Raw genomic sequence first — 25,769 nt, 5'->3', positions numbered from 1 at the left:
GCTTAGCTGGGGTGGGGCGGGCCAGGCCGAAGAGGATGACGTTTCTCTCCTTCCTATGTGCAGATCAGCGTGACTGTCTATGCGCCCCCTGCCTTTTCCTTTTCCTCACTGGCACCGCGCTCATTGAGTGAGTCACGAGTGCGATGGGTGCTAGCGCGGAGCTGCATCAGGCGTGGCTGGGCAAAGCAGCTGGTTTGCAGGTCGAGCAAGGCAAGCAGTATACAACTGCAGGTACCCACGCCATCTGCCATTTTCAGCAGAGCAGAGGTAAGCTGTGGGAGCACACCCGACACTCCATGTTGTCTTACAGAAGCTGAGAAAAGTCTTTATTTCCACTGTAGATGGAACTGCGAGGCAAAAAGCAAAACACGTTCTTATTTCCAGCTGCTGCCGTTTTTTTCGGGGAAACCTGTTTTTTAATGTGATGGCCCCATTCTCCTCACTTTCCACTTCTCTTTGTATTCATTTGTAATGCCCTTGAACATCTTTGTGTGACTCGGCACATTACAAAACAAGGTTATTTTTAAAGAAAACAATATTTGCGCTGCGGTGATGTTCCAAATATGCCCAGTAAAGAAGTAAATGAACCAGATAGGTATGAAAATATTTATAGACGTACTTCAGTAAGGCACGCAAAAAGAAGAGTACTTTAGTAATTAGTAGTAATTAAGCCAAGGAATATAAATATAGTGGTGATGAGTTTTAATGTATATTGAATTAATAAACAAGTGTTCTTTTGCTTATGTCTAAATTTCACAAACAGTGCCACCATGTGGCACCTCTCATAAGTGCTGTGCCAATGCGGAGCCCCAGAAACCATTGTCCCAAAAGCACGGCAAACCTCTCTTTATTTCTGCTCCCTTAGCCCATTAACTTTTCCAGCTGACAGACGGGACGGGAGCATGGGATGCCTCACTACCTCCATATGTGCAAATGTTAACTTTGTGCAAAGGCCAAGACATGATGCGAAAATAGAACCGTAAGTGACACCCATCCGTTTGGCAACCCTACCTAACCGCACCCGTTCATGTGTGCGCTACCCCGTTTTTTGTGCCAGGTGTGGAGCTGAGGGGTCACAGTGCCCATCCAGGTGCTGGGGCAGTGTTTCCGAGCACCCTGTGTAGAGTGGTGGGCCCTTGGCTCACGCGCTGAATAAAAAGACGACAGGCGCATGGTTCTGGTGGGTAACTGCTCTGAAAGAGCTCGAAGGCACCGCAGTATGCAGTAAAACACATGTTCAAGCAGCATTTTTGTGAAAACATTAGAGTGCCATTAATAAATGAAGTAAGCAATTACAGATGGCCAGGCAGGACCTTCTTCCTTCTAAGCATGCCGGAGACACCCTCAAGACAATTATCCAAGATATTCAGGCGGGTTATGATGATTTGGTTAACAAGTTTGCAAAGCAGTATGAGGAATCAGGAATCCGGTGCCGGAGATAAGGTGTAGAAGAGTCAGGGTCAACAATGTACATTCTTTTTCTAAAGTAAGGCATCTTTTGAGAAAGGAGTTTCATGAAGTGCTTGACAGCACAGAACTCGGTGGCAAGTTCTTGCAAGTCATTGTCTTTCGAGTACAATCATTGAAAATATTCCTCTCAAGGGGTCTGCTTCAAACGAGGGCAGCCACTGGTGGCAGGGTTTTGTGATGAATCTCTCGATGATCCAGCCACAGAGATGACGTCAATGAAAAGTGCTGAAGTTATTGTGTGCGTAAACAAACCTTCTTGTGCAGCATCCAACCTTGTGAGAACAGTGATGGCTGTTTCTTGCACCATTACCTATCGCCAGTGCCAGTGCTGAAAGATAATTTCCAAACTTGCATTACTTGAAGTTCCAGGTGGTGGATATGTTCACGTACCTTGGACTAGACAGGATATATTGTCTTTCACAAATCATTTTCCTAGATTAAGAGGAAAAACCAGTTGTTTGATACAAACAGGTAGAGAGGTTTGTGAAGGTTTCAAAGGTCTTGTTAAAGGATCTAGATGGATTATTTGAGATTGTTGTTCCAGCTGCTTTATGGACAGAATGTAAAATTACTGTTGATTGGCCAAAAGATGAATACCCTAGAGACCCCAAAACAGGTGCACCATCTGATGAAGTAATGAAAAAGTATAATCAGGTAATCACTTATTTGAAAGGAAAGATTTCTCCAAAGGAAACAGATTGGGTTAAAATGGACGGGACGACCCAAGAACCAAAGGAATCAGTACACGCCTATTATGAAAGGTTATTGCAGGTATTCAAGCAGTACGGTGGGTTTGAAAATTTTGGAGAGATGGGTATGGGGCATTTTGTGTACCGTTGTGTGTTTGGATTGAGGCCAGAGATTAGCAATATGGTACAGCAGCATTTTATTTGTTGGCAGAGTAAAACAGTTGATGAAATACTAAGGTATGCCAAGTATTGTAGTGATGAAATTGACACCAAACGTAAAAAGTTGAAAGAGAAAATGATGTGGGCGCAAGTGAAAGTAGCAGAGCTGCAAGAAAACAATAATACTCAAACAGGTTACCAGATGAATGGTCAGAATCAGAGTGGTCAGGTACCCAGTAGAGGTAGAGGTAAAATGAGTAAAGAGGTAGACATTTCCTTGTCATGTGTGTGGAAAGCATGGACATTGGAAGAACAAGTGTAGATCTGCTAAAAAGAATAATAGGGTAAATCGAAATGTAATTCCACAGATGCAGAATGAGGTGGGTGTAAACCAATAGCAACAGCAGCAGATAGTTACTCCACAGTTACAGGTGCCACAATCTCCCATGACAAATAACGTGAATACTGGATATCACGGAGGTGACCAAATTGGTAAGAATCAAAGTGTGCAAATGGTTCCGCAATAATGGGTGCAATGCAATGAGAATGTTTCAGACTCAACTCAATGACAGTGCCTGAGGGGGGAGGAAGAGTGCGTACTTGGCGCATCTTTGATGGTAGCTCAGTCAGGTCCATTTGTTGACGGAAAAATGGAAGGTAATGAAATTACATTCCTAGTCGATACTGGTACTACCCGTTCTACTGTGAGAGTAGCAGAAATTCCGAACCTACCCCTCTCGGGAGAAACTGTCCAAGTTGTAGGAGTCTCGAATAAGCATATTAGAACGCCAGTCACTAATTCAATAGAAGTTCATATTGGAAACTTCAGAGACATGCATCTGTTTGTGGTATGTGACTCAAGTCCAGTAAATCTCTTAGGTAGGGATTTATTAACGCAAGATGAACTGCACCATCTATTGTACGCCGGATGGTATTGCATTTCAGACACCTGATGAGAATGTCGAATTTAAGATGATATCAGCGAAGCAAGGGACAGAAGTGGATGAGCTGTTTTAACTTCTCACAGAAGAGGATTTTTCTGAAGAATTGAAAAGCGCAGTGAGATCGGATGTGTGGGATTTTTCAGAAAAGAAATTGGACTAATGACAGATGTAGATCCGATTCAGATTACTGTGAAAAAGGGTCCTGTATATCCAAATACACCTCAGTACAAAATGAGTCCAGAAGTAATTGCAGGAGTTGCTCCTGTGATTGAATAGGGAATCCTGAAAGGAATTCTGAGCAGTCCTTGCAATTCGCCTATTATAGGAATTTAAAAGCGGAGTGGAAAATACAGAATAGTGCAGGATTTACGAAAGATCAATAAAATTGTAGTACCCTGTTGTCCAGTAGTGCCAAATCCAGCAGTGATCCTTTACCAAATTCCCTGTGATGCTGAGTGGTACACAGTGATTGATTTGTGCCAAGCATATTTCTCGATTCCTTTACACCCGGAAAGCCAGTATTTGTTTGCATTACGGTTCAGAGGCCGTGTTTTGGCATGGTGCCGAGTTCCTCAAGGGTACACAGAGTCCCTCAATCTTTAATCAGATCTTGAAAAAATGTCTGGAGATTCTAGTCATGCCAGGAAATTCAGTTTTGGTTCAATATATTGATGACCTTTTAGTGGCATCAAAGACACAAGAGGCATGAGTGACAGACACAGTTGCTCTACTGAACCATCTGGCGGAAGGAGGATACAAGGTGTCCCCGGCAAAATTACAATTCTGGAAACCATAAGTCCAGTACCTAGGACACAAAATAGAAAAAGGAGTTAGAAAAGTGACACCAGAAAGAATTAATGTAATCAAACAAATGAACCCGCCCAAAACTCAGAAAGAAGTACGAATGTTTTTGGGAATGGTTGGATACTGTCGGCAGTAGATCAGTGGTTTCTCTACAGAGATTGACACGAAAAGATGTGAAAGATCCGATTGTTCTGGATGAAGAAAGTATGGAAGCTTTTACTAAATTGAGAAGCAGTCTTTGTCAAGCACCTGCATTGGGAATGCCAGATTATACAAAGGAATTTGTGTTGTACTGCTACGAGAGAGATTGATGTGCACTTTCAGGCCTAACTCAGAAACATGGAATGGCACGACGTCCAGTAGCATATTTTCTGCTACTTTGGATTCAGTGGCTGCAACTTTATCAGGTTTTTTGAAAGCAGTAGCCGCCACTTCCGTTGGTCTGGAACTAAGTGAAGGGATATCCAGTCAAGGTGTATGTGCCACATTCTGTTGAGATTCTTTTAACTCGTACCAGGACACAGTCAGCCGACTAGAAGTCAGGTACTAAGTACAAAAGAGTGATTCTGGGTGCTGAAAATGTGACGGTGTTGAGGTGCACAACTGTAAATCCGGCAACCCTACTGCCGAATTCTCATTGTGAGGAAGGGAGAGAGGAAGCGGATCACGATTGTTTGGATGTGACAGAACTGTGCACAAAACCCAGGCCTAATATAGAGGATGTTCCATTGGAAGATTCAGACTGTCAGATATTTGTGGATGGGTCATGTCTAAGAAAAGAGAAAGGTGAATTATGCACTGCCTATGCCATGTTCACCATACCAGGAGTTATTGAAGCATCCTGTCTAAAAGGGGTAAACTCCGCTCAAATTGCTGACTTGATAGCTCTGATTAGAGCGTGCAAAGTTACTAAAAGCCCGAGGGTGACCATATTTACAGACAGCCAATACGGATTCAGGGTTGTCCATGATTTTGGCCAGCTATGGATACAAAGGGGATTTCTGACTTCTTCAGGTTCCCCTATCAGAAACAGTTAAACTGTAAAACAACTATTGGATGCTTTGCAATTGCCCAAAAGAATTGCAGTGGTCAAATGCGCAGCACATAAATCAGGAGATGATTATGTGACTAAGGGCAACAGATACGCTTACCAAATAGCTCTTTTCTGTGCACAAAATGTAATGCTTTAAACCGATCAATTGAGAGGGGAAATACTGAATGCCATCTTATGTTTACAACCACATTTAAAACTTGGGATGAAGTTAGGCAGATGCAAGAAGAGGCAAGTGATGAAGAAAAGGAACATTGGAGTAATTCAGGCAGTAGAAAGAGAGCAGAGGACGAATTGTTGGTCTATTTTGACGAAAGACCAGTTTTGCCAGATTCTTTACTTTCCCACATGGCCAGAGTTTACCATGGAATTGCACATATTGGTAGAGATGCAATGAACAGACTCTTCAAGCAGTCATGGTATACCCCAAAGTTCAGGGTCATTGCAGAGAGAGCCTTTGCCAGAGGTGTATCACCTGTCAGCAGCAAAATCCAGGCAGAAAGACAGTTGTTAGTTGGGGACGAATTAGACGAGCAGGAGGTCCATTTACCAGACTCCAATTAGATTTTATCAAACTTCCCCCATATAATGGGTTGAAGTATGTGTTGGTTATCGTCTGCTTTTTCTCTCGCTGGGTGGAAGCTTATCCCATGAGAAGAAATGATAGCCTCACTGTAGCTAAACTGCTTTTGAGAGAACTGATTCCTAGGTTTGGAATTCTAGTCACTTTAGAGACAGATAGAGGAACCCACTTTAACAATGAGATAATTTGGCTAATTTGAGCAGCATTTAAAATTGAGCAGAAACTGGATTGTGCCTATCGACCCGAAGCATCTGGAGTGGTTGAGAAAATCAATGACACTATAAAATCCAGGTTAGGGAAAGTGTGTGCATCCACATCACTGAAATAGCCTGACACTTTACCCCTTGTACATATGAGTCTAAGAAGTATTCCTGACAAAAAGACGGTATTGAGTCCTCATGAAATCCTAATGGGAAGAGCAATGAGACAAGCATACATACCAGCGAACAAACTGATGAGTATATCTGATGATCTAGTGCTTGACTATTGCAGAGGATTGGCTGATCTGGTGCGCTCTGTCTCTCACCAGGTTGGAGAAGACGCCACTACAACACAGCGAAATCAAGCTCATGTTCTCAGTCCTGGTGAATGGGCTTGCGTCAAAAAGCACATAAGGAAATCGTGTTTAGAACCCAGGTGGAACGGACCCTATCAAATCATACTGGTGACGACAACAGCAGTGAAGTGTGGAGGTTTGCCAAATTAGATTAATGCGAGCCATATCGGATGAGTCCTAGATCCACCTGAAAGACCAAAAGAGCAACAACAGGTAAATCAAAGTCAAAGACCAGTGGCTGAAGTGTGTGAAGCAGAAGAATGTAGAGTGACAGATTCTGAAGAACAAACAGATGGTGAATAGCCGAGCACAAGTTAAGTAGGGTGGGCACCAGATTCTGCGACACAAGAGACTGCTGCTGAGCCAGAAGAAAGAGAGTTCACCGTTGACCCAGAAGAGAGTGAATTCCCAGCTGAACCAGAAACAAATGAGACTGCTGTTGAGCCAGAAGGAAGTGAGTTCACAGTTGAAAGAGAAATTATTGTTGAATTAGCAGAAACAGAAGAGGCTGAAAATCAGGAAGAAGAACAGATAGAAGAAAGGCCAAATAAAAGAACCTGTGTACCAGATACAGAAGGTGAAAAAGTAGTCAAAGCTAAGAAACCAAGAAAAGGTGATAATTGGCCAAGTGGAGTGAAAAGGTTGAAATACACTCTTGTGAGGAGAAAGTCAAAGAAAAGACCAGAGCAAAGTAATGAGGTCTCAAGTCAAACAGAACAAGAAGAGTCATGAGAATAATTAGTACGAAAGACAAGAAGGGTGAGAATTCCAAGCAAGAAATACACAGCACCTGAATGGACGTATGTCATTTTGGAAGAAATTGTAAGCTCAGATCCAAGTGAAGAAAAAGACAGTTCCGACACTGAGCAAGGTGATGAAAGCAAATTGAGACCGCCTTACAAGAACTGTGACAAGTTGAGGTGAAACCTTGCCAACCGAAAAGAAGACGAATAAAAGATTCAGAAAACCCGAAGAAAGAAATAAAAGAAGGGGGTAAAGATGAATGCCTTGAAGTGTAGGATTACACTACTATTTTTTTTAGAATTTTTGAGTAAGTTACAATTCACAGATTTAGATAGAGTTTTATTTTACTAGAATACAAAAATGGCTAAAGCAAAAGTGACTGAACATTCAAAATCTAGTCTAAAACGTAGATGTATTAAAGCTTGCTTTTGTAGTGTCTTTCTATTAACATTTATGTGGTTATTATTGACTGTCCTTGTACCTAACCAGTTATCTAATGGTAACTGATAATGGAAACAATACTAATGATGTAAAAAGTGAAAGAATGAGTGATGTCACTAATGAAACCCCTAATACTAATATAGAACAATTGGATGGAAGCATTCTCCATCATGATAAATCAATCAGTGATTTCTCATTACACGTCTATACTAAATTGTTATAGGAGTACATTAACACAATGAATGTGAGTGATTGTTATGTGTGCATGCAATTACCTTTGTCTGTCTCAGAGGGGGTGACCTATCACCACCTTCAATTAACATATGGTGTGTCTTGCAGTGTACTAACTAGCCTTTTCTACGTGACGGGGAAGCTCTTATACCACTATTCCAATAAAGATTTAGTATTTTCAGAAATACCTGTTATTAAGAGCTGACTAACGTTTTAAGTAGTAAAAATGCACGCTATATGGGAGACTGGTGGCGAGCATTATGCCTTCTTTCTTCATTTATTTCAAACAGCACCATTTTAGATTAACCAAGACTACGTTTCCCATGAACCATAGGGAAATGTAGCAAGAAAAACAAACACATAGCAACATCCAATCCGATTAGGGCAATAGTGTCCAATCAGAGGCTTCCTAGCCTAACATAGTCCTTTGCTAGTGTCCCCTCTTCCTCTTTCTTCGCTACTACGCAGCCAGATAAGTAACCTTCAGTTCGCTTTAGCTGCTTGGTGCTTTATTTTCTCGTATATTGACGTGATTAACGCATTTTGTACTGCTGTCTTTTACTCTATTTCCACTAATGTGCGCGTTCGCGCCCTGACGCTTTACTTTCAGTCAGTCACGGTTTGTGATTGGCGCTGTGCGCGCGGTGCCCTGGCGTTGATAATAGCTGGTTTAACGCGCGTTAGTCGTTTCCTCAGCGTTGCTGTTTATTGCTTTACCGCAGCGGGAACGGGTTTCCCTTCCCTACGAGGCACCGTGCTGGTTGTTGGTCCGTGGTCCTCCCGCTGCCGGGGGGGCGCGGGAGGCTATGCTGGATGTGCCGCAGTTGGTTCTCTTTCACGGGTTCAAACAGCGTGCGTGCACTCACTGAGCAGGAGCCTCTGGTCTGAGGGGGACGCCTGTGGTCTGTAGGCGGTGAACGGCTTTCACTTTCGGCGCGTATTTAAATTCGAACACTTTGTTGCCGGCTTGCGATTACGCTGGGGCGGAGTCTGTATTCTTTCGATCCTTTGAACGCCTCTCAAGAGGTCTATAAGGGCAGTTGGGCCTCAAAGGGGACATTACCCAGACCGGCGATTTGCAGTGCCTTTGCTGTGAGGTTAGTCGCACCCTTTACAGTATTGTGCCAGCACTCAAGTCCCCTGGGGCTCGAATCCCGTGAAGTCACGGTGCATCCGCCATTATTATAGGCTGCCACCCAGCCGCTATATTAGGCCTCCATTACCGGGCTGGTGAGTAACCACCTTTGTCAACAACTGTCATAAATCCTTTCCTTGAACTCCTTTGGTTCCCTAGGAGTATGGAGTCACATTACAATGAATATCAGGGGGAGGAGGACCCCCTCGCAGATATGCCACGGGGCAATGCTTTTTACGAAGCAGTAGACACATCCATCTATCGGGCGGTGGATCAGGCCATCTCTCCCCTGGAGGACCGGCTTTCCCGCCAGATTGCCCAGGCATTCGACAGGCTGTTGTCTCAATTCACTGCAGTTCCCCCGGCCCCTGTGGACCCTGTCAATCTTGGTTCTCCACCATCTAAGTGGGCCCGCGAATCTGGGGTGGACTTAGACGCCTTCGCTAGGCTCAAGCAGGCTTTTCTAGATAGCCAGCCTGCCATTCCGGCAGCGAACTCCCCCACTCCTTCGCCGGGTCTTCCGTCTACTGACCTGGGCGTGGCTGGAGATCCTGACTCTGACCAGGGCACTTCTAGACCCTGGCTCCCGTTCCGCCCTTCCCAGAGCACGTCCGATATGCTCGATCCTAATGAAATCGTCCGCCCACGCTCTTCAGAGTGGGTCCCGGCCAATAAGGTCGCCACATATGTGGCCAGTCACATCCGCAGGCCTCTAGAATAGGAGGCCTGTAGCTGTCTGGGGAGGGCAAAGTAGCCATGACCCCTAATATCGACCCCAGCATAGCCACCTTACTACAGACATTTGTCAGGGACCCCAAAAAAGGGATCAATAGGTCTTGGAGGGCATGTCAGGAAAAGCTCCTGGATGCCCTCGGACCTATTACTAAGATCCTCGATATGGCAGAAGAAGCCAAGGAGTTCGGCTCCATCATTTCACCGGAGTCCCTGTCCGGCTGGGCCCAAAGGGCGGTGATATTGTTAGGCAATGAAAATTGCACCCTTTCAACCGAGCGCCGCCGGTCCCTACTTATTAAGATCCATCCAAAGATAGGGGACCTGGCGGACTCAGAGGAGGGCGCCGTGGCCCAGGGGGGGGGTTTGTTTGGCGAGCCGTTCGTGAAGGAGCTCGGGAAATTTGTCAGTACCTTCACGTCGTTGGACAAGGCCCAGTCCACGATCAAAAAGATTTTCCCTTGTGTTTTTCATGGGTCAGGCCGAGGCAGGGGCCGCTCGGCCGGTCGTCAGCCCAATCAGAATAACCAGGGGCGCTCCGGACAATATCAGGATCAGTCCCGATTCAGGAACTTTTATCCCACAAGAGGACGACACGGAAAAGGGAGAGGTTTCAGAGGAGGAGCTGCCACCTCAAGCCCCGGTGAGTGTTCTCCCTTCTTCCTCACAAAAAATAAGGGGGTGGCTGGCAAGTTATTACCAGGCTTGGTTGTCCATAACACATGATGCATGGGTACTCCAAACAGTGCAGGGGTTTCACATAGAGTTTGTGGGGGACCCGGTTCAGAGATTCACCTACAGGCCCATTCAGTTTTCCACATGAGACCCAGCCCTTGTGGACGGGGAAGTCGCATCCCTCCTCCACAAGGGCGCTATCATCCTTACTTCTCTCTATCCCAGGGGATTTTTAAGCAATGTTTTCTTGGTCGAAAAAAACCGACGGCGGCAAGCGGGCAGTCATAAATTTGAGCGAATTCCACGAATGGCTGGTTTATCGCCATTTCAAAATTGAGGGGATTCATCTCCTTTGGGACGCTTTATACCCCCAAGATCGGATGGTTCGCTTAGACTTCAAGGACGCCTACTTGGTGATTCCGATTTTATCCCCTCACTGACGGTTTCTCCAGTTTGCCTGGTGACACCTCATTTACGAGTTCACGGCCCTTCCTTTCGGGCACTCCTCAGCACCATGGTGTTTCACCAAGGTGCTCAAGCAGGTGGTAGAGTTCTTGAGAGCTCGGGGGGTCAGGATGATTGTATATCTAGACGATCTTCTCTTGATGGCTTCCTGCCCCTATCATCTGACGTCTCATCTTCGGATGGCAGTGACCTTGCTCCAGGATCTCGGCTTTGTGATCAATGAGCAGAAATCACTGTTACAGCCAGCTCAGTCCGTTACATTCTTGGGGTTCGTAATAGACTCCACAACCTCTACTCTCAGTCTTCCATCCAGGAAGGTCACCAAGATCCGCCACGAGTTGCAACGCGTTCTTGCCAAACGACAGGGGTCACCCCATCAGCTAGCCCGGGTGGTGGGCCTCCTGTCAGCTTCAATACAGGCCATCTTCCCGGGCCCGCTGTACTACAGAGCCCTTCAAATCCTCAAGATGTACTTCCTCCGCAAAGGATACCCGTATACTCACAAGGTCGCCCTGCCCGCCAAGGCGAGGGCAGAGATTCATTGGTGGCTGGACCATATAGAGGCCTGGAACGGCCGAGGGATCTTCGGATCCACACCAGATCTTGTTATCGAATCAGTTGCCAGTAGGCTGGGCTGAGGTGCAGGTGCGGAGACCTTTCTACGGGAGGATTGTGGTCACCCGACGAACAGAAGTTGCATACAAATAGTCTAGAGCTTCTGGAGGGGTCTTTTGCCGTCCGTTGTTGGACGAGATACTCGGTGCAGTCATGCGTTCTCCTGAAGATGGACAACATCTCGGCGGTCCTTTATGTGAACCACCTGGGAGGCACCAGGTCGAAAGCCCTCTAGGAACTGGCAGCGAGGTTCTGGCGGTATTGCTTGGACAGCCAGATTTCAGTCACAGCAGAGTATCTGCCCAGGCGCGACAACTTGGAAGCGGATTTTCACTCGCGTTACTTCCAAGACTCCAGACTCTGGAGACTGGACCTATCGATTTTTGCGATGCTGAACGAACAGGGGGGACCCTTCTCAGCGGATCTGTTCGCATCCAAACTGGATCATCAGACTCTGCGGTTTTTCAGTTGGAGGCTGGACCCCCTAGCGGCAGCCATGGATGTTTACCTCCAGGACTGGAGTCTGGAGCAGGGATATGCGTTTCCACCCTTCGCGATGATCACGCGGTCACCGACTCAAGTCCGCAGGCAAATAGCGGATCTAGTTATGGTCACCCCTCTTTGGAAGTCGCAAGTTTGGTTTCCAGTTCTTCGGGAACTTTCTTGGGATTTTCCAATCCTACACCCCCACTTTCCAACTATCCTCACGAGTCCCAACGGAACTCAACATCCTCTGGTGTTGGCAAACTCGCTGTGGCTCATGACGTGGCGGATTTCAGGGGTAGATGGCAAGCCCCAGGAATTTCGCGGGAGGCTGAAACGTTCCTCTCCAAGGCTTGGGTGGACAGTAACGTCAAGCGGTACAGGTCCGCGTGGGGCAGATGGTCCAGTTGGTGTATGCAATGGGGTTTTGATCCCCTGGTCGCAGGCGTAGTACATGTTGTGAACTTTTTGGCACAACTAGCTTCGGACGGGTTGGCCTACAGATCCATCAACACGTTCCGGTTGGCCATTTCATCGGGCCATGTTCCGGTTAATGGAATGCCTATGGGTGAACGAACACCACATGGTTTGCAGGTTACTGCGCGGCATTCGACTCTCATTGCCTCCAGAACCGCGCTATTCCGCTCTCTGGGATGAGAATCACGTTCTGAACCTTTTTCTATCCTGGCAACCTAACAGGTTCCTCTCGAGGAAGGAGCTTTTGGCAAAGTTAGCCATGCTCCTGTGCCTGATATCTTGCAGGCGAGTATCGGACGTTCATGCCCTGGATATCACTAGTAGGATGTTTACTCCAGATGGGGTGACTTTCACTCTGCTCAGACGTACGAAATGCCATACCAGGATAATTTCCTACCCGGAGTTTCCCGACTCTCCGAAACTTTGTGTGGTTAGATGTCTCAAGGCGTACGAAGAGATGACGGAAGAGTTCCGTCCTCCAGGAGAACACCAACTTCTTATTACTCTCCAGAAACCTTTTAAAGCGGTTTCCTCGCCGACCATCGCTAGATGGATTCGCTGGGTGATGCAAGAGGCTGGCATAAGCCTCCGTCACTTCAGGGCGCACTCTACTCGAGGAGCTATGGTCTCTAAAGCTTTCGGCTTGGGTGTCCGCTTGGAGGATATCCTCAATGCACCTTTAAGAGGTTCTACTTCAAGCTGGTACTTAACATGGTTCATTTGGTTGTGGGCAAGCTTTAAACAAGCATAATCCTCGCCTCCAGTCCTGACATAGAATGAAAAATGTCCTAGCTAACGTAACGGAAAGTTTCAATTCTATTAAGGACTCGGAGGCGAGGATTATCCTGCCCTACGCTCCAGGAGGAGAACCCTCCCCGTACTGTAGTAAGTACTTTACTTCAGTTTGGTTACATGTATCGCTGTTTCTGTGTTTAGGTTACCTGCTTCATGCTATATTTGCAGGCTTTAGCAGTTTGATTACTTCGGTAATGTGTCCCTGTAATTTGCAGGTTCTGATGCTCACAAGCAGGACGCCTGAAGAGAATGGATGGGCTGTCTTCGCACTCTGATAGAGGAAGAGGGGACCCTAGCAAAGGACTTTGTTGGGTTAGGAAACCCCTTGATTGGACACTACTGCCCTAATTGGATTGGAAGTTACTATGTGTTTGTTTTTCTAGCTACCTTTCCCTATGGTTCATGGGAAACATAGTCTTTGTTAATCTAAAATGCAGCGATTTGTAATAAAGTGAAGAAAGAAGGCATAATCCTCCACTCCGAGTCCTTAATAGAATTGAAACTTTCCGTTACGTTAGCTAGGAAATTTTTCATTCTTCCATATCACTAAAACTTTAGATGTGGAATATGCTTCTAGAAAAAAAACCTGACTTATAGTTTGCGGGTTGAAGAATTTGTTTTTATAGAAATGGTAGAAGATAGAAGAGAAAGTTTCCAAAGAAAAGCTGCTGAACAGAAGTCAGGTACCACCATGGGCTTTTAGAGAAGGAAATTATGAGAAAGGCGAGACATACGCTGCAATGTCCCTGGACTGGTCTCAAAAGGGAAAAATATGTTTGCTTAGAATGAAAACTAACTATAACAATTATTTCATTGGTTCTAGTGAATGTGAGCATACTTTCCAAATTACTGGAGGTTGGGGATTAAAGGGTGGAACTGATCCCATCTTTCCAGGAATCTAGTAAGTGTGTGGTAATAAAGCCTACTATAGGTTGCCTGCACATTGGTATGGTAGTTGTTAGTTTGCTATTGTCTTTTCAAAGGTCTATCACATGGACTGAAACAACAGACTAAATGAAGTAAAACAAGGACTAACACTTAAGAGAGCAAGTTTCTCAGAAATAGTAGGTGATATTTTTGGTGCACTGATACCCTCAGTTGGAGTCTTTCTGAATTTACACCAAATTCGAAAATTGTCCACAGTGGTTGATTGTTTATCAACAGATACTGCTGGTGGGATCGTGATGATTGACACTAAAATGGTTGCAATCAGATCAATAGTTGTGCAAAATCGACTTGCCCTTGATATCTTATTGGCAACAGAGGGTAGAGTCTGTGGCATGTTGAAAATTCAACACTGCTGTACATATATCCCTGATAAGAGTAAAGGAATGAAAAATGTCCTAGCTATCGTAACGGAAAGTTTCAATTCTATTAAGGACTCTGAGGCGAGGACTATGCTGATCTTTCTTCACTTTAATGACAGCAGCCATTTTAAAGTCACCAAAACAAACAACTATTCCCCAAGAAACATAGGGAATATCACAAGAAACAATAGAGTGTCCATGGATAGAGTGTCCTTTGCTGTCTGAACGAATCACAGGGCTCTGAGGTGATGGTAGTCCTCTTTCACTGTCCAATCTCCCACTTTCGTTGCTGTACACCAGTCAGCCTAGAGGCTTCACAAATCTGGTTTACCCGAATCGCCTGAAACGCAAAACAGAATATAAGCGACAGTCGTGGCTAAGGTTTAGCCTGCAAGGAAAACAGCAGAGTGAAATGTACAGTAACATCAGGTGAGATCATAATCATCAAAATATGCTACTTACCCCAGTACGAGGGCGGGAAGGAATCAAAGAGACTTTGTACCCTGGGTGGGATAATCCACGCCTCCGAGTCCTTAATAGAATTGAAACTTTGCGTTACGATAGCTAGGAAATTTTTCATTCTATATCAGGACCGGAGGCGAGGATTATGCTCGTTTAACGCTTGCTCACCACCAAGTGAGCCACGTTAATAATCGGCTTAAAGTAAAACCGCTTAAAAGTAGAGTCTGAAGACCAATCTGCTGCATTCAGAATGTCTTCCAGACGAGCTCCCAGGGTAAATGCCTTAGAGGCCATTGCTCCTCTGGCCGAGTGAGCGCTGAAGGTTCGAAGGCCAATTCCGGCCTCTTGCATGACCTACCTTACCCATCTGGCAATGGTGGGGGAAGAAACTGCCTTATGAGTTTTTTTTAAGTGCAATGAGTAATTGCTGCTCTCCAGGAGGACGGAACTCCTCAGACATTTCCTCATACGCTTTAAGGCAAGTAACCACACACAGCTTCGGAGAATACGGGAAAGCCGGATAAGAAATGGATCTCGTTCCACACTTTGTTCATCTGCGAATTGTAAAAGTGACCCCCGTGGGGGAAAACATTCTACTGGTAACATCAAGGGCTCTGACATCTGAAACCCTTCTGCATGAGATAAGGCAGAGAAGCATTGCCAACTTCGCCAATAGTTCTTTCCTAGAGAGGAACCTATTCGGCTGCCAAGACAAAAATTTAAGAACTGGTTAACATCCCAAAGCTGAGAATAACGAGGTTCAGGCGGTAGCGAGAGACGGATACCTTGGGATGTTCGCCCACAGGGGACCCGTCAACCATGGTATGACCCGCCAAAATGGCGGAACGGAAAGTGTTGATAGTCCTATAAGCCAAGCCCTCCTCCTCCGGAGAGGCCAAAAAATTCAGAATGAAGGTCACATCCGTTGCCACGGGATTGAGACTGCGTTGCACACACCAATGATACCACCTACTCCAGGTGGAGCGGTAGCGCTTGACGGTGCTGTCGGCCCAAGCCTTTGACATGAACTCCTCAGCCGCTCCTGAAAGGCCTGGGACCGCCCAGTGTCCCCTGTAATCCTCCATGCCATGAGGGCGAGAGAGCCCTGCTCTATCAATGGATGAGGAACTCCGTCCGGATTGAGAAGGAGAGTCGGAAAGTGGGGGAGTGGGATTGGAAAATCCCAAGAAAGTTCCAAAAGAACCGGAAACCACACTTGAGACCTCCAGATTTGGGGAAATTAGAACCACGTCTGCATTCTGGCGTCGCATCTGGGCTGAGACCCTCGTGATCATGGCAAACGGGGGAAAGGCATAGCCTTGTTCGTCCCGCCAATTCTGAAGAAATGCGTCTGTCTGCGCCGCCAGAGGATCCGGTCTCCAACTGAAGAACTTGGGCAGCTGGTAATCCAAGCAAGAGGCAAAGAGGTCCACTGAAAACGGACCCCAGAGGGACTGGAGATCTGCGAAAACCCCCGGGTGCAATTCCCAAAGACTGCTGTCATGGAAATGGCGAGAGAAAGTCCGCGATCTGGTTGTCCCGACCCGGAAGCAGGGCTCGAAAAATATGAAAAATGGTACTAGTCCTGCAGGACTAGTACCTTGAAAAATCTCCTCGCCCTAACAGTGACCTACGTGACCTCCGTCTCTGAAAGCAGAGCAAAAGTGACAAGATAACAAGATTTAAAGGCATTTTTATTGCTCATTTGCTTTGTGAGCAATAAAAAGGCCTTTAAATCTTGTTATCTTGTCACATTTGCTCCGTTTTCAAAGACGGAGGACAAAAGTTAGTATGTTTTCCTACTCGCCAGAAAGGGCGAGTAGGACCTAAAAATAGCTCGACCTCATAAAATTTACCTCGCAAATGCGAGCGGTCGAGTGGATTTGTCGAGCCCTGGGAAGGTATTCCGCCGTCACGGACACATGATGGTCCAGACAATATTTCCAAAAGTTTGCTGGCATGTCCGAGAGAGCCCTCGAGCGCGTGCCCCCAAGATGGTTGCTGTACCGGACGGCTGATATGTTGTCCATCTTGAGCAGGACACAAGATCGTACCGAGTCTTTGGTCCAACATAGATCGCGACCGACCCCGCCAAAAGTTCCAGACAGTTGATGTGCAAATGTTGCTCCCGAGGAGACCAAACACCTCCTGTTGTGAACACGCCACATCGCGCGCCTCAGCCAGAGCTGCTGGCGTCTGACTCAATAACGATATCTGGCAAGGAACTGCAGATCGCACGTCCATTCCAGGCTTCCATGTTGGAAAGCCACCATTGTATCTCCTCCCTGGCTTCTGCAGAGAGGGACACCTTCTGAGAGTAGGAGAGGCCTCAGCGAAGGTGCTGGGCCTTGAGGTGTTGCAAGGCCCTGTAATGGAGGGGGCTTGGGAAAGTAGCTTGAATTGACGCCGGCAGAAGACCGACAATGCGGGCTACCTGTCTGAGGGAGAGCTGGTGCTGGGTGAGGGCTCTCCTCAGCTCGTGACGGATTTTCGTCATCTTTCGGGAAGGAAGGCTGAGAGTAGCAGTGACTGAGTCGATGGAAAACCCCAGGAAAACAACCCTCTGGGATGGTACAAGCAAGGACTTTGCCTTGTTGATCACAAAGCCCAGACTTTGAAGCCGATTGACCGCTGTGTGAAGGTGTTGAGACAGAGTCCTGGGACATTGCGCCATGAGTAAAATGTCGTCCAAATAAACGATGAGTCGCATCCCGGACGCACGCAGACGTTCTATCACCGGACGCAGAACCTTGGTGAAGCACCAAGGAGCGGAGGAGAGACCGAAAGGGAGTGTGGTGAATTTGTACACCTTGTTTCGCCAAAGAAACTGCAGGAACCTCTGGTGTGGGGGAAAAATTGGTATGGTCAGGTATGCGTCTTTTAGGTCGAGACGCGCCATCCAGTTGTCTGGTGAGAAGATCGTGAAGAAGATGGATTCCCTCCATCTTGAAGTGGTGGTAAACCAGCCACTCGTTGAACTCTCGCAAATTGATGACGGGCCTTTGGCCCCCGTCCGCCTTGTCCACCACAAAAAGATTGCTGATGAAGCCGTGAGCATGGGAAGTAGTTCATACGACCGACCCTTTGTGCAAAAGAGACTGGACCTCCTGATCAACCAAAGCGTTGTCCACCGCCAAGAACACCAGAGTGTGCAGCGGAGTCGGCTGGACAGCTCCCCGAGAAACTCTATATGAAATCCTCAGACAGTTTGTAGAATTCATGCGTCGCACGTGACAGAGGTCCAAGCCTGGAAAAAATGCGCCAGCTGGCCCCCCACTTTTAGATGGGAAGAAGGGAGAACACTCACCGGAAAAACTGGAGGTGCAGCTGCCTCTGCCACCAAGGTTCTTTCCTCGCCCATATTCATAAAATCACGAAGAGAAAAGTAATCATGACTTATCTGGCTGCAAGCAGTGAAGAAAGAAGGAGATTGGACAGTGAAAGAGGACTACCATCACCTCAGAGCGCTGTGATTGGTGCAGACAGCAAAGGACACTCTATCCATGGACGCTCTATTGTTTCTTGTGATATTCCCTATATTTCATGGGAATAGTTGTTTGGTGACTTTAAAATGGCTGCGGTCATTAAAGTGAAGAAAGATAAGCATAATCCTCGCTTCCGGTCCGGACATAGAATTGAGGGATATATAAAGAATATTACAAAATTAAATGAAGACGACCCAACTGGAGGTTGACAGTGTTTTGGAGAAGCTTGGTTAGAGTTTTCCTCTGTAGGTAAAAGGTTTTCCAACTTTGGAAATAGTTTTTTAGGGGAAATAATAATGGCATTCGTTTCAGTAGCCACAGTAGCCTTAGTGATAATAACAACATATAAATGTTGTAAGTGTAGGAGTGGAAGAAAAGAAGTGACAGAATCAAAGAATCAATGAAGAGCAAGAAAGAGAAAAAGAGAAGAGCTAGAATTAGAAGATATGAAAGGAGAATATTATGATATGATGAAAGATTTAGACAAAAGTGCCATAAAAAGAGAAGAATATGGAGTTTTAAATAAATGAAGATGGCACTCGGTACGGTAGGTAATTTATGATGGCTCCAGAAAGCCATCAGAGGGGGGATTGATGGAGCAGGGGTTCGCAGAAAGAAACCTGCTCGAATTGACACCCTCATAATATGCACTAACAGTAAGTAGTAATAGAAAACTAGCGTGCACCTTACACTAACACAAGGAAAATAGCTTTGCGCATGTATGCACTAATGTGAAATAACTAAAAACGTATTTGCAGTACGCTTTGAAGGATACGGAAAATCATGCATGAATAGGCCGCATGTGCATTTCGTAGTTTGCATGTTGCATCTTGCTTTGGAATAATAAATAATGCCGCTTTTTGCTTAAAGCTTATGCTAGATAACTCGAACGAGGAATAATGCAAGGTGGGTGGTAAACAGTGAAAAGTGCATTATCATATAATTAATGAATGTTCATATTACATTTGCTATGGTGTGCTGGATGAAATGCCATCTTCCTTAACTTGACTAAATAGAGGAGGGGTGAGCAAAGGAGTGAAATGATCTGTCAAAGGCATGACAGAAGCGCTGAGAACAGTAGAAAAGACGCAGGGGGATGAAGGCCAATGTGATGATTGTTTGCCAAGTGATGTGACCAACCGTGGGACCAGAGACGCATTCCGCGGACGATGCCGACATTTATGAACTAAAATGTTTAAATGTATCTTGTGTAGAAATCGTGAGAACGAGTCAAGAACCAAGCTATGGGAAAGGATGTAGAACAATAAAATGACTAAATTGTAAGTGAAGTCATGGTGGTGTGACAACAACACCTCCCAAACCCACCAATCCCTTGTCGAGTTTCGTAAAATGTGTCAACTAATGTGGGACGGACATGTACGTTTTAGGGTACAAGTGGGGTGCCTTTAGGGGTGTAATTCAGACTTGCGAGGAGGAAAAGAAGACGGGTGAATTCGTAGCTGTTCGTCGGTTTTGCAGAGAGGCCTAGCTGTTCCAGTCTCTGTCCTGCTCCTGGGTTCTGACATCTTTGTTCCCTGATTCTATTTCCACCATCACCTAGGCCAAGGGGGTGGTTTTCCACAGACCGTTAAGTTTGTATTATTCGGACTCGTTCATGCAAAAATGACTTGCAAATGTATTTTGTCTCTGAAACTTTTGTCTCTTCATCTATCCTCTCCGTCAGGTGTATTTTGTTTCGCATTTAATTTGCTCAAACTTTTGTCTCTTAATCTATCCACTCTTTCATGCACAATGTCATTGCTTGTATGATGAGTTTGTATTCATTTGAAGTTGCTGATGTTTTCTCTCCCTTTATGAATTTCATTATTTGCATTCTGTGACTGAATGCATTGAGCATTTGCAATAATTCGAGATAAAACTTTATTAACTTTACCGAGAGTCTGATTATTTAGATGACTGAATAGTTAGATAGCATTATCATTACCATCAACTATTCAACTAATTGGTTCATCAACCAAGTAAAAGGAAAGTTGATGTATAATTTAGATAAGTATTTTATGACGTCACACATGGATTTTAGAAGGAAAAGTATTGAACATATATAAATTGACCCCAGTGCATCAGGGATTTGGGTAAATGTGTATGGGCCATTGTTCTGTGATATGATTGAGTATTGATCCCTGATCAGGTATGGACCTTGCGCTGGATCAGAACCTAATCTCGTGTTCTGGTATCACTAAATGTCAAGCTTGATGCAGTGTTTAAAATTGAGTGCCAGTATGTTTGCTACACCCTTTTTAAGGAGCATGTAAAAGCAGCTGGACTTGTGAAAGGGTCTGTGCTTGCAGCAAATAGGTTTTAGATTCACAGACACATGTAACTCTCTATTTCCTGTTAACTAATTATATAAGAGAGAAGTGGCTGAAACTCTTTTTATCTGGAGTTAGTAAGGTAAATGTTTTTTGTGGTGTAAATTATTTAATGTCAATAGGAAATTAAAATAGACATACGAATTAAGAAGATAAATTAGGATAAATCAGTTTTAATGTTTTATTGGATGGCATTGTAAAGTTAAGAAAACTGAACAATAAGGTTTAGAAAATAGAGAAAAGGAATGAGTGCTTCCTTGGCAGCAGCAAGTCAAATGGGTCAAGAGGGACTGTGTGACTTACATAAGAAATGAGACGCTTACCCAGAAGAACCAGCTTGCTCAATGTCTCTGAACGGTCCACATAATCACGGAGTGTAAAGGAAGCTGGGGGAAGCAGAGGCTCTGCTACAATCTGCATGGCTTCATCTTCTGAAATTTCCTCCAGAGGAGATAAGGGCAAGACATCATCCATTTCTGGCAATAAGAAAAGGCATTAGTGAAGGAAGGAACTTACTCTTCGGCCTGAGCCTTTTTAAAACACAATAACATAGCATTTTCCTATTGAACGGTGTGATAACATTAGCTAGAGTGATAAAATAGGTCAATTGTAAAATAATTTGAGCTTTGATTATACAGTTGTTTGCAGCATAGCTTTGCAAGTTAATCCGTTTACTTTTTTATTACATGAAGGCTAATAAACGAAAAAGAGTTTGGAAAGTATTACTTAATCTACTTTCAATAAGATACAATTAATAAAATGTAAGGTGCATGGGCACACAAGGATGTGTGGTTAGAAATTCCATGTGGTTTGGTATCCACCTTAAGTCCCATCTGCAGCAACAATGGAACCTGACATTGTCACGTTATTGTCTGCCTCATATTTTCCTGCAACCTCATTCACCATAAGTCATGTTATGCCTCAGGGACAAAATACAGAACACAAACTGCAGACGACCATGTACAGCGCTCCGCTGACTTTTGGCCTGGTGTAAGGTTCTTCAGTAAAAGAATCTGAACTCTTGAAATGTTGGGAAGCTTTATTCATAAAACAGAAGCCCTGCACCACACAACCACCTCTATCCATTCTGCCTTGTAACTGTCAGTACATGGAACCAAACCTACTTTGCATTCTCTATTCTAGACAAGCACCAATGAGGTCACTACGGCAGAGGCAGATTGCATAGAAAATGTGCAGAATAGATGTCAATACAAACATAAAAATAAAATATATCTTAACCTACAACACTAGGTTTGCACTAAAGAAATACCGCACACAGATTGGCTAGGTGCAACCAGGTTTGCATCGGAAGGCTCTCTACTCTTTATCCAACATTCGTTCCTTGGCATGTATAGTTAAAAATATATATAAACATGCTATTCTCCTCATGTTATGTTCAGACGGATTTATAAAGACTTGTTTTAAAGAACTAGGGTATTCAACTCTATACTCATACACTTCACTGTGGGTGACTGCATTTTGCTATGACAAAGAGCACATCTGAACACAGAGTACTTCCCTGAAATGCCAGGTACTAATGTGACAATGTGTGCTTTCTGAGACCAGCAAAATGTTTTGCATTTATCCTTTGTTTTATATTGGCAACGGCCTGGCAGCTCCACCAAAAATAAAGTTTTACACACTATGACAAAACAAGCATTTACAGGGCAAAAATGCTGTTAACCAATGCTAAATCTTCTGGTTTTGCCAATTGTTTATTTTTAATTTTTTGCTTGCATTGGCAGTAAAAATATTCCTAGAACCTGTAAAATGCACCTGCCCTGTATAATCCAAGAGGCTATATTACTGATAATTTTACAAGGGACTGGCCCACAATATTATTTTGTGTATTTAATTAGGAAGCAAATATTCGAGCACAGTCACTTGAAAAGCATGTTTTTCTAAGTTTGTACCTTCTAGCATTTTGAATTTTTAAATATTTATAAATGAGGTTCACAAAACCTTAGAAAAAGTTTACAAAAGCACTTGAGGAAGAAGTAGAGTAAGTGATCTCTGTTAAGAGGGTCTACTTCCCAAGGTTTTGAAATGACTGATCGGGCAATCCAAATGTTTCAGCATGGTTACACAACTACTGGCCTAGTGTTTAATTCCATAAACTAGGCTTGTGACTTGTTGTTTCAGTATATTTAGGACTCTGTCTTAATAACCAAGTCAAGAAGTCAACAATATTTTATTGCAGAATTATCAAACATTTCTCCCTTTCAAAACAACATATTTGGTGGGGACACTATAACTCCTGACTGTTTATGTAGACACCAAATAGGCCCTTAAGAAGTGATTGAATTATACATAAAGAGTAACAAAAGTAGGCTGATGCGAATGTTTGAACTGGAGAAGTAGTTCACTGGAAAGCAAATGGTGGTTATAAAGACTGGAAAAGAGAGGGCGATCGCTCAAATGAGATAAGTAGTTCAAATGTCAGTATGGTGATCCAGCTCCAGTTGTCTTGAAAGAGGACATGAAACATGCTGGAATTTAAATACAAGTAAGTTCTGTAAAGTGAGCTGTCGACGTTAACATTCTGTCATTCAGTTAGCTCCAACTGAAACCAAGTTCAACTCACACATAGCAATCTTATAAGAACATGTATGATGTCATCAACTACTTGAGGCAATTACCTCATAAGTTTTCCCTTTCCTAAACACACTAAAACATACTTTAGTCATACAACTGGAAGACAAAAGCCATGTGACAGCACGAATACACACAAAACTAGACACCTGAAAGACTTCAAAGAAAACAAAAAACGGGGGAACATACTGATGATGAACTAATGAGAACTCTACCAACTATATAACTTTAAGACCGAAAATGAGCAGGAATCATTTGAATGAGAACAATCCTTCAAATAGGGCTACTTCCACTATGAATATGAACTGTATTATCTCCAAGCTCTCTATTCAGATTTATTGGATTCTGTCCAACTTTCACAACTTTATTAAAATTACACCACTTTTGTCCACAAATTCGGATTGCTCTGCCACATACTTTCTCAACCACAAAGGGATTACTAAACTCGGAACTATCTTTGTCAACACGACCAGTTTTCTTGATGCGAAACACATCATCCACTCAAATTAATGTAACTCTAGTTTTTTCCTATTATCAACTTCCAGTTTGAGCCACATCGACTCTGGATTGTACAATCTTGATCATCAGCCACCTCACATTTACAGCCATCTTCCAACCATCTCTTCATCCATGAGGAACACAGTTTTGAAATAGGTTTCCTTCTCTTTATCAATTGAAACAGAGTCACTCCAGTTATTGTGTGGGACGTGGTGATATAAAACCATAGCATTGTGCTCACAACTGCCACAATCTCATACCTACTAGCTACAGCCCACTAGACACACAACCACAGACCGGTTCATACATTCTACCAGGCCAATTGTTTGAGGATGACGTAGTGAACTTCTCAAATGTTTTACACCTACTTTTTAATAAAACTCTGCATTTCCTCACTTACAAACTGAACACTATTATCAAATAATAAGAATTCCAGGAAGTCCTCTCTCGAGAAAACATCCTTTAAGAAATCAATTAGGTTCATAGAATTAGGTTCAGCAACAAATCCTTCTTCTGGTCATTTAGAATAATAGATTATACTATAGATTAAAGCATATCGATAACACAAATCAAAAAAGTTAAGAGGACCAAGTAAATCAATACCTACCTTGTTCCACGGCCCAGAAGGCAACTCAATTGGCTGGATGACGTATCACAAGGCCCTTTTCACAACTCAAACACGAAGAAAACTTTTTTATTACTTCTTCCAACTCATTGCCCATCCCTGGCCACCAAGAACTCATTTGAAGCCTACATTCGGTCAATGTGGAACCAAAATGTCCATCGTGTCCACTACAAATAATCTCTGATCTTAACACTTCTGGAGGAAGTAGTCTCTCCTCTCTCATCAGTAAACCATCCTCCGCAATTAATCCATCCATTACTACGGGTTTGTGCTGCCCTGTGTGACTGGTTTTCATTAGGGCAACCACTTGTTACATATCTCACACTTCTTGCAATACCATCTCATACTCAAGTGCTTTAAGCCACTTCTCAGTAATGGGCTAGCAGCCTCTACATCTAATTAAGCATATTTATCTTCATCTTGTCGAGTAAAACTCATAAAGCCCTAAAAATATTTCAGAGCGGTTTTGTCTTCAGAGGGGGAAGTGCTTTTACATTGGATTCACAAGGCAATTACCTCTGGTTGAAATGGCATATGATGGTGACTTCTAAGTTCTGACACAGATCTATTGTAACCAGAGAGGCAGATAAAAGGGAGAAGATAGACAGATAAAGATAAATGCAGTGACTTAACTCACCACAGCTCAAACTCCAATTGACTGGTCTGCTATAGGCTTCACAACTGAATGAGAAAAAAAAAGTGGAAAGAAGCATGTGGCTCGGGTGGGGGAAAAACTACATACCAAAGAAAGAACTAACATTGTGGAATTGGGGAGGAGCCAAGATGGCGACCGGGACGGCAGCGTAGATTCCCGGCTCCGTGAACCTCCGCATCCCGCACGGATATCCTGCACGAGATCCTCAGTCTGCGCTATGAGATCGTGTTTGTGAATGAGAGTGGCAACCGATCGTGTGACTCCGAGGTTTCTGGCTGCTGTACCGCCGGAGAAATCTGCAGTTGAACTTTGCGGCCCGTGCAGCCCCGGAGCCGGGACCTCGAGTGGACGCCTTGGCCGGGTGGCAGTTCAACAACAGCGGCCTGTGGTGACTGGGTGGAGTCGGTCCACCGGAGCGGTGCTGCCCTCGGCCTGCATTTCGCCGTGGTCGCTCACACTGCTAGGCGTAGCGGACCGAGGGCATGCCCGGGGGTGCAATTCTCAGATTCTTCGGTGCTTGCCCCTGCCTTTGACGGTGAGCTGCCCGGACGCCGCCCCTAGCTCGCCCTGATCCTTGCGGGCTGCTCCCGGATTTTCGCGGGAGCTGGTCCGTGGTGGGGACGATTGTTGCCCGAGTCCACGCAACGGCTGAATTTGTGCCTGCCCCCGGACCCCTGTCTCCAGCGACGTGGACCTCGAGGCGCTTGTCCCTGGGTCCCGGCCCCAATACGAGTCGGGCCTTCCCGGCGGCCATTTTGTTGCGATG

At 44.7% G+C, this 25,769-nt stretch overlaps 1 protein-coding gene across 4 annotated transcripts in view; it reads right to left on the bottom strand.

Annotated features, from left to right (window-relative positions):
• Positions 1 to 25,769, bottom strand: part of MTERF3 (mitochondrial transcription termination factor 3) — a 186,685-nt gene that overhangs the window by 74,762 nt on the left and 86,154 nt on the right. For all 4 annotated transcript variants that reach the window (XM_085605216.1, XM_085605217.1, XM_085605218.1 and 1 more), the window contains exon 3: positions 20,957 to 21,109. In XM_085605216.1, the coding sequence (XP_085461342.1) occupies positions 20,957 to 21,109 (153 nt within the window). The remainder of the gene's footprint in view (positions 1 to 20,956; positions 21,110 to 25,769) is intronic.

The sequence above is a fragment of the Triturus cristatus genome, chromosome 5_1 (genome assembly GCF_964204655.1).
Source record: "Triturus cristatus chromosome 5_1, aTriCri1.1, whole genome shotgun sequence".
NCBI lineage: Eukaryota > Metazoa > Chordata > Amphibia > Caudata > Salamandridae > Triturus > Triturus cristatus.
The sequence above is the reverse complement of the archived record's forward strand: the minus strand, read 5'-3'. Positions and strand labels throughout refer to the sequence as shown.